The 18567-nt window shown below is 45.7% G+C and overlaps 1 protein-coding gene across 6 annotated transcripts in view; it reads right to left on the minus strand.

The window, feature by feature from the left end:
- The window catches only part of BTBD8 (BTB domain containing 8), an 85069-nt gene that overhangs the window by 60992 nt on the left and 5510 nt on the right, over positions 1 to 18567 (minus strand). The window contains exon 1 of one of the 6 annotated variants that reach the window (XM_073357069.1): positions 18273 to 18364. The exons of the other annotated variants lie outside the window; for them this stretch is intronic. Within the exon in view, the coding sequence (XP_073213170.1) occupies positions 18273 to 18283 (11 nt within the window). The 5' untranslated portion in view covers positions 18284 to 18364. Of the gene's footprint in view, positions 1 to 18272; positions 18365 to 18567 lie in introns of those variants that run through there. 6 annotated transcript variants of the gene reach the window in all.

Here is an 18567-nt window from a genome sequence, read left to right on the forward strand (position 1 = left end):
AGGGAGGTTTTCAGCAATAATATCAGAAGATTCAAATTAATTTTAGGATCTCTTCCACTTGTGTTTTTGTAACATTTTGACAGTGATTAAATATAAAGTACACACAAAGTTCATAATAATTTTATAATCTTACAGTATTGAGAAAAGTGACCATTAGCTATTCTGAAACAACTATTGAGAGTACAAAAGCAAGGTGAAAAAGAAAAAAGGAGGTGAGAAAGAGAAAGAAAAATAATCATTACCAGCATTTACTGCAAACGACAAAGCAGACAGATTGCTGTGACAGACCCAGACCAGTGGGGTATAGGAGTCTGGTAGAAGGCAAATATATTGTCCACTGGATGAACAGTTTTCTGTTCCCTGAGTGATCAGAGCAGGGTCTGCACTAGAGCAATTAAGAACCTGCTAGAACCAATTAAAAACAGGCAAGCTAATTAAGACACATGGAGCCAATTAACATAATAGAATCAATTATGGCAGGCAGACTAATCACCTAGTTTAAAAAGGACCTCCCATCAGTTAGGGGAGGGGGTGTGCTGCTGGAAGACTGAGGAGTAGAAGCGTGATCAGGCTTCAGGAGGAAGCTCCTGCAGTGAGGGTAAAAAAGGTGTTGGGAGGAGGCCATGGGGAAGTAGCTCAGGGAGTTGTAGCTGTCACGCAGCTATTACAGGAGATACTGTAGACAGTTGCAATCCACAGGGCCCTGGGCTGGAATCAAGAGGAGAGGGTGGGCCTGGGTTCCCCCCATTCCGCTCAACTCCCTATTTGAGACAAGAAGAGGTGACCTGGACTGTTGGTCCCACCAGAGGGGAAGGTCCCTGGCCTATTCGCTGACCTACCAGGTGGGTCAGCAGAGACTGCGGGGATTGTTCTCCTCCCTTTCCCCATGCTGGCCAGTGATGAGGTTAGCTGAGTGAACGGCAGGTTTGCGCCACTAGCAAAAGTGGCCAAACTGAGGGCGGCCGTGAATCTCTGAGGCAAGCAAATCCGTCAATAAGCGCAGGACCCACCAAGGCAGAGGAGGAACTTTGTCACACTGGTGTTAGCAGTGGGATCAGGTGCACAGCGTGGCAGAAAGAGGGTGTTTAAAAAAAAAAAAAAGAAAGAAAGGAGAGGTGTCATAAATATAAAGGGAAGGGTAAACCCCTTTGAATTCCCTCCTGGCCAGGGGAAAGCTCCTCTCACCTGTAAAGGGTTAAGAAGCTAAAGGTAACCTCGCTGGCACCTGACCAAAATGACCAATGAGGAGACAAGATACTTTCAAAAGCTGGGAGGAGGGAGAGAAACAAAAGGTCTGTGTGTCTGTCTGTATGCTGGGTCTTTGCCGGGGATAGACCAGGAATGGAGTCTTAGAACTTTTAGTAAGTAATCTAGCTAGGTACATGTTAGATTATGATTTCTTTAAATGGCTGAGAAAAGAACTGTGCTGAATAGAATAACTATTTCTGTCTGTGTATCTTTTTTTTAACTTAGTTGCCTAGAGGGGTTCTCTATGTTTTGAATCTAATTACCCTGTAAGGTATCTACCATCCTGATTTTACAGGGGGGATTTCTTTATTTCTATTTACTTCTATTTTTATTAAAAGTCTTCTTGTAAGAAAACTGAATGCTTTTTCATTGTTCTCAGATCCAAGGGTTTGGGTCTGTGGTCACCTATGCAAATTGGTGAGGCTTTTTATCCAACATTTCCCAGGAAAGGGGGGGTGCCAGTGTTGGGAGGATTGTTCATTGTTCTTAAGATCCAAGGGTCTGGGTCTGTAGTCACCTAGGCAAATTGGTGAGGCTTTTTACCAAACCTTGTCCAGGAAGTGGGGTGCAAGGTTTTGGGAAGTATTTTGGGGGGAAAGACGTGTCCAAACAGCTCTTCCCCAGTAACCAGTATTAGTTTGGTGGTGGTAGCGGCCAGTCCAAGGACAACGGGTGGAATATTTTGTACCTTGGGGAAGTTTTGACCTAAGCTGGTAAAGATAAGCTTAGAAGGTTTTTCATGCAGGTCCCCACATCTGTACCCTAGAGTCCAGAGTGGGGGAGGAACCTTGACAAGAGGGTTGGGTTTTTTTTTTCTTCACCACAATGGAGGACGTAGTGCAGGCACCGATACAAGCCACAGCTGCCCAGCAGGAGGCTACCCATGTCCAGGCAGCCACCCAATAGGAGGCAGTGTGACCAAGAGACCAATCACCTGTTGATGGACCAGGCACTCAAGACCATGCTATGTTGCGGGAACTGGTAAACCAGGTGAAGACCCTTACAGAGCTGAACCGCAGCCATGATGGGACGCAGGTCATACGGGCCAGCAATTGTCTGCAGAAAATGATGCGGGAGGATGACGTAGAAGCATACCTCCTGGCCTTTGAGAGGACAGCCCTACGGGAGTCTTGGCCTCGAACAGTTGTCTGGCATCCTCGCTCCATTCCTGTGTGGGGAGGCCTAGAAGGCATATTATGATATGTCTGAAGAAGCTGCAGCAGACTATCCCTGTCTGAAAGCAGAGATCCTGGCCAGATCTGGGGTAACGACCGCAGTGCGGGTGCAGTGGTATCACGAGTGGAGGTACCAGGAAAACAAAACCCCACAGTCCCAATTATATGACCTCCTCCATCTTGCACGAAAGTGGTTACAAACCGAGTCTCTGAGTCCAGAAGAGATACTAAAGGTTCTGGTCATCGACCGGTACATGCGAGGACTACCACCAGACCTTCATGCCTGGGTAAGCCAGAACGAACCCTCCGCTTATGATGAGGTTGTCGCCTTGGTAGAGAGGCGTAGGACGACGAGGGAACTGACCCAACCAGCTAAGGAAGAGGCGCCCTGGGTTAAACTAGTGGCACCAATCCTCAGAGCTCAGGCAACTGAGCCCCCAAGAAGGCCCAGGTGGAAAAAAGAGGGGGGCTGAAGGCCCACCAGAGACCATTTAAAAGTCAGAGCACTGAGGGTGAAGAGGATCATGACATTAGGCTGCCTAAACCAAGAGACCGGGGAATGCCTAGGGCCCCATACAGATGTTACACCTGCTGGAGGGAGTGGGGGAGGACACATAGCTGCACAGTGTCTCAGTGCCGAGAAGTCTATGCAACATAGCCTAGGCAACTGGGAAAACCCATGCTCCCTAATTCACACTGTGAATTGAAAATTGAAGTTAAAAATTGAAATCCAGGGGAACGCTACAGAGGTAGCAGCAGGTGTAGTGCCTAAACTCCCTTACCCGGTGCTCATAGGGTGGGACTTCCCAGGATTTGATGACTTACTCCCAACAGGGGGATTGGAGAAAGGGGAGGCATCCACAGTAAACTGTCAACCCCCAATTTTCTCCGAAATTTCCCCAGACATTTTCTCCACTCCCAGGCGGGACAGAAAGACAGACAAAAAAGGGCAGCTAAGGCCTTGGGAACCCGAATACTGACCCAAAGCCAGAGGGTCTCTCTCGTAGGTAGGCGGACCCAGGCACCTGAAAAGGAGGCCGCCCAGGAGGGAGAAGCACCTGATACAGACCCCAACCCTAATGCCTCTGAACCGGCAGAAGCAACAGTGACTCATCCCCTAGAACTTGGGAAGACCAGCCCCGTGAGGGTAAATTTCGGACAGGACCAAGCCAAAGATCCAAGGTACAACACCATTAGGAAGGAGGTAACAGAAATAGATGGGGTTCCCATGGAAGGGAAAACCCAGGGACCCGGCCCCTACTTCATCATAAAGAAGGATCTCCTGTACAGGGTTGCACCAGGACAGGGACAGAAGGTAGAGCAGCTCCTAGTACCTCACAAACACCAGAAGACCATATTAAGCCTTGCGCATAGTCATCTTTTTGGGGGGCATTTTGGGGTAGAGAAGACCCTGGTGAGGATCCTACAAAGGTTCTTCTGGCCCGGGGTGCACAAAGAAGTGTGGAGATACTGTGCCTCCTGCCCAGAGTGTCAGCTGCACAGTCCCCGTCCCCACTTGAGGGCACCATTGGTACCCCTTCCCATCATAGAGGTCCCGTTTGAGTGAACAGCCATGGACCTAGTGGGACCTGTAGAAAAGACTACCTGGGGCCACCAATATGTACTTGTCGTCCTGGACTATGCTACACGGTATCCAGAAGCCGTCCTCCTGAGGAACACAGCTTCTAAAACAATAGCCAAAGAGCTAGTGGGGATCTTTGCCCGAGTGGGGCTACGAAAGGAGATACTGACTGACCAAGGAACCCCACTTATGTCAAAACTAATGAAGGACCTATGTGTCCTACTCCACATACATACTCTGAGGACTTCGGTCCATCATCCACAGACCAATGGGCTGGTAGAAAGTTTCAACTGAACCCTGAAGGCTATGATAAGGAAGGTGGTAAATCAAGACGGGAAGGATTGGGACACCCACTACAATACCTTATGTTTGCCATCCGGGAGGTACCTCAGGCCTCAACTGGGTTTTCTCCCTTTGAGCTATTATATGGGTACCACCCCCGGGGCATCTTGGACATAGCCAAGGAAATTTGGGAGGAGGAGTCCAATGAGGGGAAGAATGTAACCGAGCATGTGTTACAAATGAGGGACCGGATAGCGCGGGTCACCGCCATATTGCGGGAACACCTGGAGAAGGCCCAAGAAGCCCACTGAGATCAGTACAATCGCCAAGCCAAAGTTCGGCAATTCCAGCCCAGAGACTGAGTAATGGTGTTGGTACCCACAACAGACAGTAAACTTTTGGCCCAGTGGCAAGGACCCTACGAAATAGTTGAACCCATAGGGGAGGTAAATTACAAGATGCGACAACCAGGACATCGGAAACAAGAGCAAATATATCACATCAACCTTCTGAAACCCTGGTATTCACAAGAGGGATGCACAGCTGTCCAAAAAGACCTACCCCAAGAAAACAAACCTTCTGAACAGGTGAGAGTGTCTCCTGATTTAACACCAGACCAGAAGAATGAGGTGTCTGAGATGATCTTCCGGAACCAAGATGTGTTCTTGACAAAACCGGGCCGAACAACCGAGACCTATCACCACATCGTCACAAATCCTGGGGTCAGAGTAACCTACCAGGTGCCAGCGTCCAAAAGGGAAGAAATAAAAGCAGAAATAAAAAAAAATGCTGGAGTTGGGGATCATCGTAGAATCCCACAGTCAGTGGTCCAGCCCAATCGTGCTGGTGCCCAAACCTGATGGCACCACAAGGTTTTGCAATGACTTCCGGCGACTAAACGAGGTATCCCAGTTTGACGCGTATCTCATACCTCATATAGAGGAGCTAGTAGACCATTTAGGCAATGCCTGGTACTTGACTACCCTAGACTTGACAAAGGGGTACTGGCAGATTCCCCTTGCCAAAGACAAAGGGAAAGACTGCGATCTCTACATCAGAGAGTCTTTTCCAATATACTGTCCTTCCTTTTGGACTACATGGGGGGCCCCAGCTACCTTCCAGCGTCTCATGGACAAGCTATTACGCCCCCATAACAATTATGCTGCTGTCTACCTGGACGATGTGGTCATTCATACCCCAGACTGGGAAACCCACCGAGAGAAAGTGGAGGCAGTCCTCGTTACCTTCAGGCAAGCTGGCGTTACAGCAAACCCTGCCAAGGTGCTGTAGGGTTTATGGAGGCCAAATATCTTGGCTACATTGTGGGAGAAGGTCTGGTAAAATTCCAACTGAATTAGTTAGAGGCCATCCAAAATTGGCCCCGACCAAGTCGCAAGAAACAAGTCCGGGCATTCCTAGGTGTGGTGGGGTATTACTGACAATTTATCCCCCACTTTGCCACAAGGGCAAGCCTCCTGACAGACCTAATGAAGGCCTGTGGACCTGATCTGGTGAGAAGGTCTGACACAGCAGATAAAGCGTTCACAGACCTACGGACTGCCCTCTGCAGTAACCCCGTACTGGTAGCCCCAGATTTCACCAAGGAATTTGTCCTGCAGACGGATGCATCGGAAGTAGGGTTGGGGGCCGTTCCACCACAGATGGTCGGGGAGGAGGAACACCCAATTCTCTACCTCAGTAGGAAACTCCTTCCGAGGGAGCAAAAATGTGCAGTGGTGGAGAGGGAGTGCCTCGCTGTAAAATGGGCCATGGAAACACTGCGCTACTACCTGCTCGGGTGCAGATTTGTCCTCGTGACCGACCATGCCCCACTTCAATGGATGCAGCGGAACAAGGAGAAGAACACAAGGGTGACCAGGTGGTTCTTATCCCTCCAACCTTTCCAGTTCCGTGTGACAGGGAGCCGTCACAGCCGATGGCTTGTCACGTGTGCACTGTCTGGAGTCCCAAGCTGCCCAATCCCTTGGTGTTGAGCAGGGGGAAGGGATATGTGACAGACCCAGACCAGTGAGGTACAGGAGTCTGGTAGAACGCAAATATACTGGCCATTGGATGAACAGTTTTCTGTTCCCTGAGTGACCAGAGGAGGGGCTGCACTAGAGAAATCAAGACAGGCAAGCTAATTAAGACACCTGGAGCCAATTAATATAATAAAATCAATTATGGCAGGCAGACTAATCAGGACACCTGGATTAAAAAGGACCTCCCATCAGTTAGGGGAGGGAGGTACAAGGAGTGAGAAGGCATGCTGCTGGAGGACTGAGGAGTATGAGCGTGATCAGGCTTCAGGAGGAAGATCCTGTGGTGAGGGTAAAGAAGGTGTTGGGAGGAGGCCATGGGGAAGTAGCCCAGGGAGTTGTAGCTGTCACACAGCTGTTACAAGTGACACTGTAGACAGTTGCAATCCACAGGGCCCTGGGCTGGAATCAAGAGGAGAGGGTGGGCCTGGGTTCCCCCCATTCCCCTCAACTCCCTATTTGAGACAAGAGAAGATGACCTGGACTGTGGGTCCCACCAGAGGGGAAGGTCCCTGGCCTATTCCCCGACCCACTAAGTGGGTCAGCAGAGACTGTGGGGATTGTTCTCCTCCCTTTCCCCATGCTGGCCAGTGATTAGGTTAGCTGAGTGAACGGCAGGTTTGCGCCACTAGCAAAAGTGGCCAAACTGAGGGTGACTGTGAATCTCTGAGGCAAGCAAATCCGCCAATAAGCGCAGAGGAGGAACTTTGTCACATTGCTTAATCACACCCTAAGTAATTTGTAGTCTCTATTTGCATGGGGTCCTCTGAATTATGGTATCTTATGGAGAACGTGGCCTCTGCATCATTTCTTTTCTAGTCAAATAGGTTAGCAAATAGCAGTTGAGACCCATGCAGCTTCTCTTTTTGTATATGAACACTATAACAGTAACTTGTACTAATCTAACAACAAGAGGATTAGGTTGTTCGCATGCAACTAAAGAAACTAGAAACAATAGACAACAGCATGCAGCACTGTTGTGATAACCTACCATGAGTTAATAACTGCACTGCAGATCCTTACCTCATTTCATAACACAGTACAATCCTAATAGTGAGAAAAAGAGATCAGCATTGAAGGAGAAATACTGCTGCAGTGCAAGAGCCTCAGAGAATCCCTTGTGCATGGTAAATGTAAAGTTAATATGTAGGTAACCTGAATTGATAATATGCAAAAAGATGCACCTCTCTTGGATAAGTAGCTGAATATATGCTAAGAAGGGGTGTGTGGGGGGGAAACAGGAGGGACTCACCACCTCCCAGTGTTCATTATAACCTATATTCTTTTCCTGCCTCCTCAAACTGGTCCAAAAATATACATTCTCTCTCTCTCTCTCTCCTAGAATAGCCTGGATTGTCAACTATCACCATCAGAAAGAGAAATACAAAAACGTATACTGCATTAACAGAATCTCTAAAGCATTAGCGTTGAGAATATTATGAGGACACCACTGGAGGATTTATTTGGTTTAAAAACAGATGCCTCTTTCTAAGAATAACCTCTTAGCTGCTGATGATCATTAAGTTATATGCAATAAAGTCATCTTATGCACAAGCTCTCCAAGATGACCGTGAAAATGGGAAATCTATTAAATTGTAATAATACTTTATTTATAATCAAAATGTATTGAACTAGTATTGACAGTTAGGACTTCTGCTATTTTAAAATATTCAGTTCTTAAATCCAAGTTTTCACAAGCAGTTCTGGATGTGCTATATTTGCTACAACTACCTTTCGAAAATGTGTGCAGCAAAAGGCTACATTAGCTAGATCCAAAAATAGAGCTGTCATCTTCTGTAATACCACTCTAATGGCCTGTAGTTTTGACACACACTCCACCTTGTGGTTGTTTTATTTTTTCCTCTGCACACAGAAGATTAGGAAAGGCCTGAACAGTGAGTTCAAGAGGTATGTGTACAATATGAGTAGATGAAGGATAATGAAATCTGAATGATGCTATAGGGCAATCTCTCAAAGTTAGTAGCAGTAGCTGGAGTCTGATGATTTTACAAAAGGATAGGTTGTCCTAGGACTACAGTACTCAAAAGATTAGCTAACTATAGGCCGTGAGTGGGGTGGAGGGGGCAGAAGTCTCATTTCAGAGAGTTGCTGCCTGCAATTAATGTACTAGATTTTGTGTCCTGCTGGGTGATGAAGAACCATAAGAACACAACATTTGCCATAGAAAAAAATCAAACCACTGGTCCATGTCTTTAATATCTAGCATCAGTATCTGATTCAAACACCCATGCAGGAAGCATCAATGTCAATAGAGTTTCCTTGTATTTGATCTAAATGTATTGCCTGTTAACTTAATTTCAATGTCAGTGTCTCTTGGTACCTATATTTCACGAATGAGGCTTAAGGAAGGGGGAAAGAGGAACTTCATGTATTGAGAATACATCAGTCTAGTTCTTTCTAAGCCCTCCTTTCTAGGCTCAATAAACCTATCTTTTTTATTATAAAATATGAATGAATACCAAAATAGTACGACAAAGTCATGCTGAAATGATATGAAGCAGCAAGATCATAGGGCAAGAGAGAGAGGGCAATATTTATCATTTTGTGTTCAAAGTGCATAGGATAGAAAAAAAGGTCTTCCTTGTGTACTACAAAATGATTGGGGCAGCAAGTTACATGGGCCTGTGGTGCCCAGGCTCCAGCAATATTCAGGGCACGGGGGCCAGGCTCCAGCAATGTTCGGGGCAGCGTCTCACCCTGCCTGCCGCCCCACCACATCACCTACCCTGAGTGTCCCTGCCTGCGCCCTGGGTAGCAGCCAGCTGCCTTCCGCGCTCTGCTCTGCCGACTCCCAGCATCAGCTGCCACTGCAGTATCCTAGTGGTTATGGGGGTGCTAGTGTGAGGGCAGGCTGACTGAGCCCCTGCTCTTCCACTTTGGAGGGATGGACCCTCCCCTTTTCTGGCAGGACCCTCCACCAGCACAGGAGGCCCCCACACCCACAGTCACTGCTCCTGCCCCAGGTTGGGCAAGGGGCAGCACCATCCCCCACCCCAGTGAGGGGCAGCAGCATGGGAGGAGGTGCACATGTGATGGCAGACCCCCCCGTCCCCACCACAGGAGAGGCGAGGGGGCTTCCTGGACCTGAGAGTGGCTCTAGGAGCACACGCAGTGACAGTGGTGCAAGGTGAGTGTGTTGGGGGGGCAGGGAAGGAAGAGTCCTCCCCTCTGGCCACAGCTGGAGGCAGCCTGCCTGTACCCCAAACTCCTCATCTCTGGCCCTGCCCCCACCCCACCACCTGCACCCCTAGCCAGAGCCCTCACCCCCACTGCATCCCAACCTTCTGCCCCAGGCCTGAGCCCCTCCTGCACTGTGAAGCCCTCAGCCCCACCCCAGAGCCCTCACTCCTGTACCCCAACCTTCTACCTGAGCCCCTCCCACACCCCTCATCCCCAGCCTTCAGCCCCCTCCAACACCCCAACCCCTCATCCCCAGCCAGAGCCCTCATGCCTCCCCCAACCCTCTGCCCTAGCCCAGAGCCCCCCACCCCTACCCCTCATCCCCAGAGCCCTCACATTTTTACGTTATTTTTTAAAAAAAAATTATATATATATCTGCTTACAAGGCAGGTGTGGTGTGTGCGGGGGGGTGTGGCAGGACTTGGACCCATTCTGGGCACCATCAAATATTATTCATACCTACTGCCCCCAAAAGTTATTACTCAATGTAATATGAACAGGCAAGAAGAATTTGTTCATTCACAATGTTAACAACTTGGTATTAAGAATTTTTATCATTTATCAATTCTACGTTTTTAAATTCCCTTTAGGTGCCTCAGTATAACTTAGGTATTTAATAAACTAACGACAGAACACCTGAATGAACATTAGCACTAGAAAAGCAAGGAAGGGAAATCCAAGAGGAAAAAGGAAGGAGCAGGGAAAAAAAGCCAGAACAAGGATAAAAGATAAATGGATGAAGAACACAAAAGGAACACTGAAAATTTCTTTCCAGGTTGAGAAAAAAACCTTTGTATTTCAATTAAGTGGGAGGGTGCTGAGGGTAAATGAGAATGAGTGTGTTTAAGAAAGGAAATGAAAAAAAAATTAGAAAAATCCACAACACGTCTGGAGTTTGCTTAGTCAAATTTACTTTAAAAATGATTAACTTCTTTTGCATATCTGTTAATTCGGGGTCTGAGGTGGAGGTAGGGACACAAACATGGAGTTGCTGATGGAAACCACTTCTGAAGTGGCACATAGGCCTTTTCTACAGTTAAGAGTTTGCTGTTATAGATATACCAGCAAGAGTTCTTTAACTGATATAAGTTGCATCTCTGCTAGAAGCCTTTTACTGGTATAGCTTAAACCAGCTCCCCCAATGGAAGAAGTAACAACAGCTAAAGGACTTTTTTGCTGATATAACTGTGCCTACACTAAGGGCTTGTCTCCATTTACATTTTATAGCGCTCTAACTTGCTGGGTCAGGGATGTGGAAAATCATCCCCCTGAGCGCTTTAAAAAGTGCTCGTGTAGACAGGCTCCAAGCACTGGGAGCTAATCCCCTGGTAATCCACCTCACCAAGGAGTGTTGGGAGACCTCTCTCATGCGCGACCACACTCGCACTTCAAAGCGCTGCTGTGGGAGCATTCCTGCAACAGCTCTTTGAAGTTTCCAGTGTAGCCATGCCCTAAGGCTTTTGCCAGTATTGCTATGTCAATTGGTTAGAAGTGTGGAAAATGTAACACTTCTAACCGACACAGCTAAGCTAGTACAACTTTCTAGTGTAGACCAGGCCCTAAGGTGATGGGCACATTAGAATCCTGTCTATTTTAAGGTATTTCTGAATTAAACTGTTGCTTCCTATTAGGTATACAACTAGGTTTAGATGATGGGGAACTTATTTCCCCTGAAATTTCAAATGCTGAATTTAAGTTCTTTTCTTCAAAAAAGAACATTTAATAGTTATTCCTCTTCCTTTTTTCATTTACAAATGGAGTTAAAATAATTGGTGGAGCCACTGAAAAAGACATTCTTAAACAAAGGATTTTAACAGCAAGTACAATGCTGAGAAGAAATTAACAAAAACACAGAAGAATTATATATAGCTGTTGAAACTGATAACATTCCTTATTCTCTTTCCTTTCACAAACTTTAGAGATAAGAGAATCCAATTAGAAAACTGTAAAGGCTCAGAGCCACAGAAGCAAAAGATACAGTAATGGAAAGATTCCAAGATGACCTGATTAACTGGTCACATATAAAGAATTCACAGTGCTACTGGCAGTGAAAACTTCAGTAAAAGTAATCACATCTGTTATTAATCCACTAATGTAGCTTTAATGCTACTCTCTCACATTAACTGCACTAAGACTCAGGAGATCCGTGTTCAATTCCCACTTCTATAACAGATTTCCTGTGACACGTTTGTCAAGACAGTCAGTTTCTCTGTGTCTCAGTTCCTCATATGTAAAATGGAAATAATATTTTCTATCACACAGGATTATTGCAAGGAGAAGCTTGTTAACATTTGGGAGGTGTTTGGACCATATAAGTAATAGAAAAGCACATTTGAACAATTTCAGATGACAGATTTAGTCAGTTATTTGTATTAATTGTAATGCATATGTTGCTCAATTTCTCCTTGTTCTAAAGGAAAACAATCCACTCAGCCAAATCCATAATTGAGACCTATAATGCCAACTTTGTATTTTGCCACTCTCTCCTGCACTGCTCCAGCCCATTCTGTTCTTTCTACTTAGGCCTGGTCTACACTACAAAGAAAGGTCAACCTAAGTGAGCTTGTACCAACCTCACTGTACATGTACCTATGCTATAATTGGTCTCCCAGCAATGTAAGCACCGTTACAGTGATGCAATATCACCACCTCCTGAGCAATGCAGAGCTATGTTCAATCTACTTAGGGTCAACACAGGTCATGCAGTGTCTACACTTGCCCTGCGTCGACCTGACAGTACTCCAGCAGCTGTCCCACAATTCTCCTATCCCCATGACAGTCGCTCCTGTGCTCCTTTCAAACTCCACTGTCCGGGGTTGCAGAGACCAGAAGCCACTACTCCCCTCTTCCCCCAGATTTTGAAATGCACTTTCCTGAGTAACAGATTTATTTGAGCATAAGCTTTTGTGGGTAAAAAGCATCTGAAGAAGTGGGGTTTTTACCCACGAAAGCTTATGCTCAAATAAATCGGTTAGTCTTTAAGGTGCCACCGGACTCTGTTGTTTTTGTGGCTATAGACTAACATGACTATCCCCTGATACTTTACTTCACCTTGGTGAGCACACTTACCAGCTCACCTTAGTTATGTGTCCAACCATGCCAGCTTCACAAACACAGAAAGCTACTACATAAATTACTGCCTGTTGCAGGCCAGAATTGGATCTCCTCAGCCTGTAAGGCAAAGAGGCTGTGCGAGCACAGCTACATGCTAGCCCTAGAAATATTGACATCTACAAGCAGATTATATGGGGCAAAGGAGCACGACAGGGATCAGCAGCAGTGCTATGCGAAAGCAAAAGGAATTACAGCAGACAGACTAGAAGGTATGGGAAGGTAACAAGAAATCTGGTGCTGCCTCACAGACCTGACACTTTTACAATGAACTGCATGCACCTCTTGGTAGTGAGCCCACCAGCAACCATGTACAACTGTGGACACTGCAGGAGCCCACTGCAGAGACCCCTGCTGCAAACGTTGAAAAGTAAAAGGAAGGGGAGGTGGAGGGCATAGCAAATCAAGCCATGAGTGGTTTGAAACGTCTCCTGAGTTAAGCCAGTCTCTGATGGTGAGCACAGAGGAGCCTACTGCTGAAGGGGAAGGGAGCTTAGGTAAATTTGTACATGAATTGTATCTCATAGTAATTTTTCCCTTTTTGTTGCCCAAAACAGAGTCTACCTCCTCCCTCCCCACACTGCACATCACCATTTAAAATGGTACTTGTGCCACCTTCAACTTTAGTGAACAAAGGCATTGATTTCTATTTGATTACTTTAATATTTTGTCTTAACATTATGCCAGTAGAGAATAAATTAAAAAAAAATAGCATGGTAGTACAATTACACAATCCACATCAGCACAGTGTCCTGTGCTCAGGTAGAGGTAGAAGAAACAGAGGTAGTCAGCCTGTTTTTCCAGCTTGGCAGTGAGCCATGCAGAGTACTTCATTTATCTGAATAGGGATGTCCCTTTTGTCCTTGAGAGATCTTGATGAAAATGTCATTAAAATACTCTGCAATTCTCTCCTGAACATTTATACAGATGGCAGCCTTGTTTCTTGCTGTGCTAGAAGAATTTCCCATGCCATTCTGCGATGAGTACCACTCACACTACTGTATTAAAGGGGCTAGCAGTATACAGACCAGGCAGCTTTGGGCTGCCAGTAACAGCTGGGTTCTCTGTGCGTTTAGCACCCTCAAATAGCCAAGAGCATCCCTGGCTGTGAAAATATTGCCAATATTCACTGCACTTGCCTATACCCATATCCAGCTTTTAAGGCTTCAATACACCAAAACACCTCCTCCTCCCCCCTCTAGGCTAGGCTGTACTCACCAGGGTTTGAGCTCCAGAGCAGTGTCTTGACGAGGCACTCAAATGTTAATTGTCACTTAAGGTTTGCTTATTAAAAGTATTTCTGGGACTAATGAAAGAGTTTTGAGACTTAACTTTCCCTTTCCATTGTGACTATAAATCTAATGGTGTATCTATCTGTATGAAGTCAGTACCTCTGGTGTGGTTGCCTTGAGTGTTCCCCTCTCCACGCCTGCTGAATACCTTACCTCATCAGAAGGAGAAAAAAGAACTAGGGAGGATAAGTTCAGTGAGATCCCCTCCAAGCCCTGTACTTACTATCTGAGATCATAGAGGAGTTGGGGTCATGTGACCACAATCATTGAGAAGGACCAAGAATGGAGGGATCAGCTGCTGCAAAAAAAGGGAAGAGGACCGAGTGGCACATTGGGAAATACATCAAAGCATCATGGGTTTGCTCAGGCAACAAACCAATGCTGCAATACATTATTGACCTATCTGCCTAGAGACTACCAACTCCGCAACTTTTCCTATCCTTGAAGAACTCCATGGCCACTACTCCCTACACCACCTCAAACCCAACACGTGGATTCACATATGTACCCCTACCACTCCATGCCAGGGAAAAATGAGAACCACAACCACAGCCACAGGGCCCCCCCCCCCCCCACAGATAGAGACCTGTGAAAAACCACAGGATCAGATAATACTAGTATTTATTTCCTTTTTGTTCTTGGGTTTTTAGAGGATGGTTCACTGTTATAGCATTGCTAGACTGTTCTTACCCTATTTTTGCACTTTATTGTGTGCAAAGAAGCAATGAACAAAAAAGTTCTGGTTTTGGAAACTGAGTATCTTTATCATCGTACACCAAGCATCACAGAATTCAGAACAGGAAGCACCGACCCATGAATGCTGTTCTATAAAGTATTCATCAGATAACATGGTTCATCTCAACCCAATAGTGTACCAGTCACTTTTCTCCTTTTGCTTCACAGATGTTTTTGCAGTTCACAGCATGCAGCTGTAACAATGGTGATTGATGTTAGCCTTGCTGAGATGCGATCTTGCAAGCAGGAGTTGCCAGGAATCTTTACATCTACCAAAAGCACATTCAATCATTCTGCATCTTCTCAGCTGGTAACTGAATCTTTCTTTGGTGTTGTTGAGGAGGCCAGTGTACATCTTCATGTGCCAGGGAAACAAGAGTAGGCTGGGTCCCCCAGAAACACTAGTGGCATTTCAATATTGCCAATTGTAACATGCAGATCAGGGAAGACTACCCCTGCTTGCAGCTTTTGAAAAAGTCCTGCGTTCCTACAAATGCGAGCATCACAAACCTCCCCCCCCACCCACACTAATTGTCTGGGAAACATCCACAGCGATCCACCAGTACTTGCATAACAATGGAAAACAGTGACAAGGTGGAATGTGCCAGAATAGGGATGTGTGCATCATCTACCACACCCCACACCATAGTTCAGGAATCCCATTGCTGTAAATCCATCCACTATGTCCTGAACATAACTCAAGAGTCACAACCCTGCATAGCAGGAGATGATTAATAGCCTTACATGCTTGGATCACAACAATCTCAGTGTAGTTTTTCCCAACTGTAAACAGATTGCTGCCAGTCAGTGGGCAATCGCTATTTGCTTCTCCACTGCCAATGCAGCTCTTAGTTTGGTGTCCCTTTGACAGAGGGGTGGAGTGACCTTGGCACACAGATCCAGGAATGCAGCCTTTTGCAGATACTGCTTGTCATTCCTTTCATTACAATGCAATCCCATCAATCGGTTCTCATTTCTCAGGCTCAGGTGCAGCAATCTATCATGTGGAGCTTCTCCATGAACGCCAACAGCAGCCTGGCATTTTTTTCCCCTGCTGTGTCAATCAGCATCCAGTTATTGTGCTTGAACATCTCCACATATTCCTCATTGCACACTCAATTGTAGTAGCGCACGTTCAAGTTCTACACATTCAGAAGAATCATGTGTCCTGTATTAGCAATACTCAGGAGAGTTTCACTGAGTTGTGCATGGTCCACACTCCTGCCAGAGAGATTATGGAGTCCAAAAAAAAAGGGGCATGTGGAACTGTGGGAGGTTTAAAAAACAGTGCAAAAAATTATGGAACGGAGAAAATGGCATGGTGAAAACTTAACCACTACCTCTATAAATCTCTGGGTGAACTGGTGGCATTCCAAAAACCACTGCAAAAAGCAACCCACAAGGCCCTGAGCCGAACAGTGGTGCAAGGCACACTGGGATACTTATGCATGGTGCACTGCATTTTACATCAATGCAACCATGCACGGGGAGGACATGCAGCACCGATGCATGCACCCAAGTATGCATGCACACAACATACTGCAGTCAGTGGTTATATATTGACGTAACTTGTGCCAACCAAACGTCATAGTATAGACGTGCCACAATCTGACAAGTGGAGTCATAAGTTTCAAGATGCAGGCCAGAGGTTATCAACCCAGATGCTCAGGTTCTTCTCCTCTGCAACCTGACAAACACAATAAAACTCACCATAGATTTTAAAGAAGTTGCAGTTGCAGTCTGCTATTCAGCTGGGACACTACCTTCATAACCAAATGGAAGGAGATGCAAATGAGAGACAATGAAAAGCGAGGTGCCTAATTAGATTATACATGCAAAATATATATATTGTGTATACATATTTCATACAAGATGGCTATGTTAGAGATGGGGAACTGAGGCACAGAGAGATTTATGGTCAAAGTATCCATTGGTTTTGGACACCCAATAGACACTTAGGACTTGATTTTTCAGCATTTTAAGTAGCCAAAGCACAGGTCTCATTAACTTCAGCTACAGCTGAAAAAGTGCTTAGCACTCATAAATGAGACCCAGAATCTCAACTCAGGCACCCAGAAAATAAGGATCATACTATTAGAGACTACCTGTCAAAAATCTGATGTAATTGACTTGTTTAGCTTCACAGAGGAACTCTGTGGGAAAAGCAGGGATAAAGTCCAATTATCCAGGGCAGAAGTCAACTGACTTACAAGAAGGAGGGTTCTCATGGGTAACACCCTAACTCACTCACTACACATCTTCCAACTTCTGCAAGAAATGAAGTAGGGGTCCTACTGAAAACATGCTCCTTAACTACATAACCTGATTCATCCCAGAACAGTCCATTTTGTGTACTATTGGAGGCAGATATCTTGCTTAAAAAAAAAAAAAAAAAAAAAAACCTGTATGTGATCATGTAATTAAAGACTTGTAATTAATACATACAAGGGAGCAAATTAAGGTTGCACCGCCAACCTAAATTCTGGCATTTCCTAACTTTTGAGTGCTTGACTTTGCAACCTTAATAGAGTGTTCTTTTAATGGAGTTTGGTTGGTGTAGCTTCCTAGATTTATTAAAAAAGCAAAATGGAGACACAAATTCCATCATGTGCATCATATTGACACCCCAAATGGTTCATCAGCAGGGTCGGAACCTTTAAATCCATTGCACAGACCCCTGCCACTCAAGCTAATGGAGTAAATTAACAGTGGTATGTTGTCCTCCTCTACATGAGCAAGCACTAGAGAGGGATAGGATACTTTGCTAGTGGGTTTCACTGGTATTTGCTGACAGCAGAGGAATGATGAGACTCAAGAATCTTAGGTTCCATTCCAGGCTCTGCAGGGGAGTATGACCTAGGGGGCACAGACTCTTCTGACCATTCCCTCCAAACATGACCCCGTCTGCCCCATCCCTTTCTCTCTGTGCCTGTCCCCACCCTCTCTCTTCCCCACCCCTGGCTCCTCATCCTAGTTCCATTCTCTTAATTTAACCAGTCCCAGTCATCACTCCTCAGGCTTCTCATCCTAGTTTAAAATGTTTCTCCCAAGTGGAGTTCATCTTGTCATCCTTCCCGCACAAAATGAACAAAAAGCCATTAGGAGGATTATTGAGGTTATATGAGCTGCAGTGTCTTCAGTATGCAAATTACACCCCTCTTTATTTCTCCAGCTCATCTGCCCTATTCAGAGCAGTTGAGTGACTCTGTGCTGAAGTGAGATTATGGTTTGGAAGTATATCTGTCTGACACTCAGTGCAGACAAGATTGAGCCTAACATTGCTAGTTTGGAAGAAGACATCAGGGATAGTATGGGAAGGCTGGGTCAGTTCCCTTTATTGGGCGACATCCTACTACTATCACACATGATTGCAACTGAGGGGCCTTAGCGGTTTCTAGAAATCTAGGCTGCATCAATGGCCAAAAGTACTTATTTCACTTTGGGCTCGGCTAGGAGACTGTAACCTTACTTCTCAGATACAAGCTTTGCTATAGCTATCCATATATTTGTTACTGCAGAATAAATGCACTCTACATGGTGCTACATTGGAGGACAATCCAGAACTTTATCTAATATAGAACACAGTGCACATCCCCCCCTTGCTTACCAGAGCTTCATGCAGTGACCACATTACATCTGTGCTCCAAGACCTACACCACTTCATTTCTGGGTGTAATTCAAGGTATTGTTCCTGACCTATACAGGTTTTAACTGGTTTGGCTCCTGGCTAACAGAAAGACCATAAAAGAAAACATTTATTTCAAAACTACAATTAACTGTCCTCCAAGCTGTATCATCCAAGAATGGATTAATTGGTGTGAATAGGCATGGGTGGTTTAATGGCTTAAGATATAGTACTAAATATTCTCTTGCCCCAGTCACCTCTCCCCTAAACTAAGGAT

Source organism: Lepidochelys kempii, chromosome 8, assembly GCF_965140265.1.
Source record: "Lepidochelys kempii isolate rLepKem1 chromosome 8, rLepKem1.hap2, whole genome shotgun sequence".
In the NCBI taxonomy this organism is placed as follows: domain Eukaryota; kingdom Metazoa; phylum Chordata; order Testudines; family Cheloniidae; genus Lepidochelys; species Lepidochelys kempii.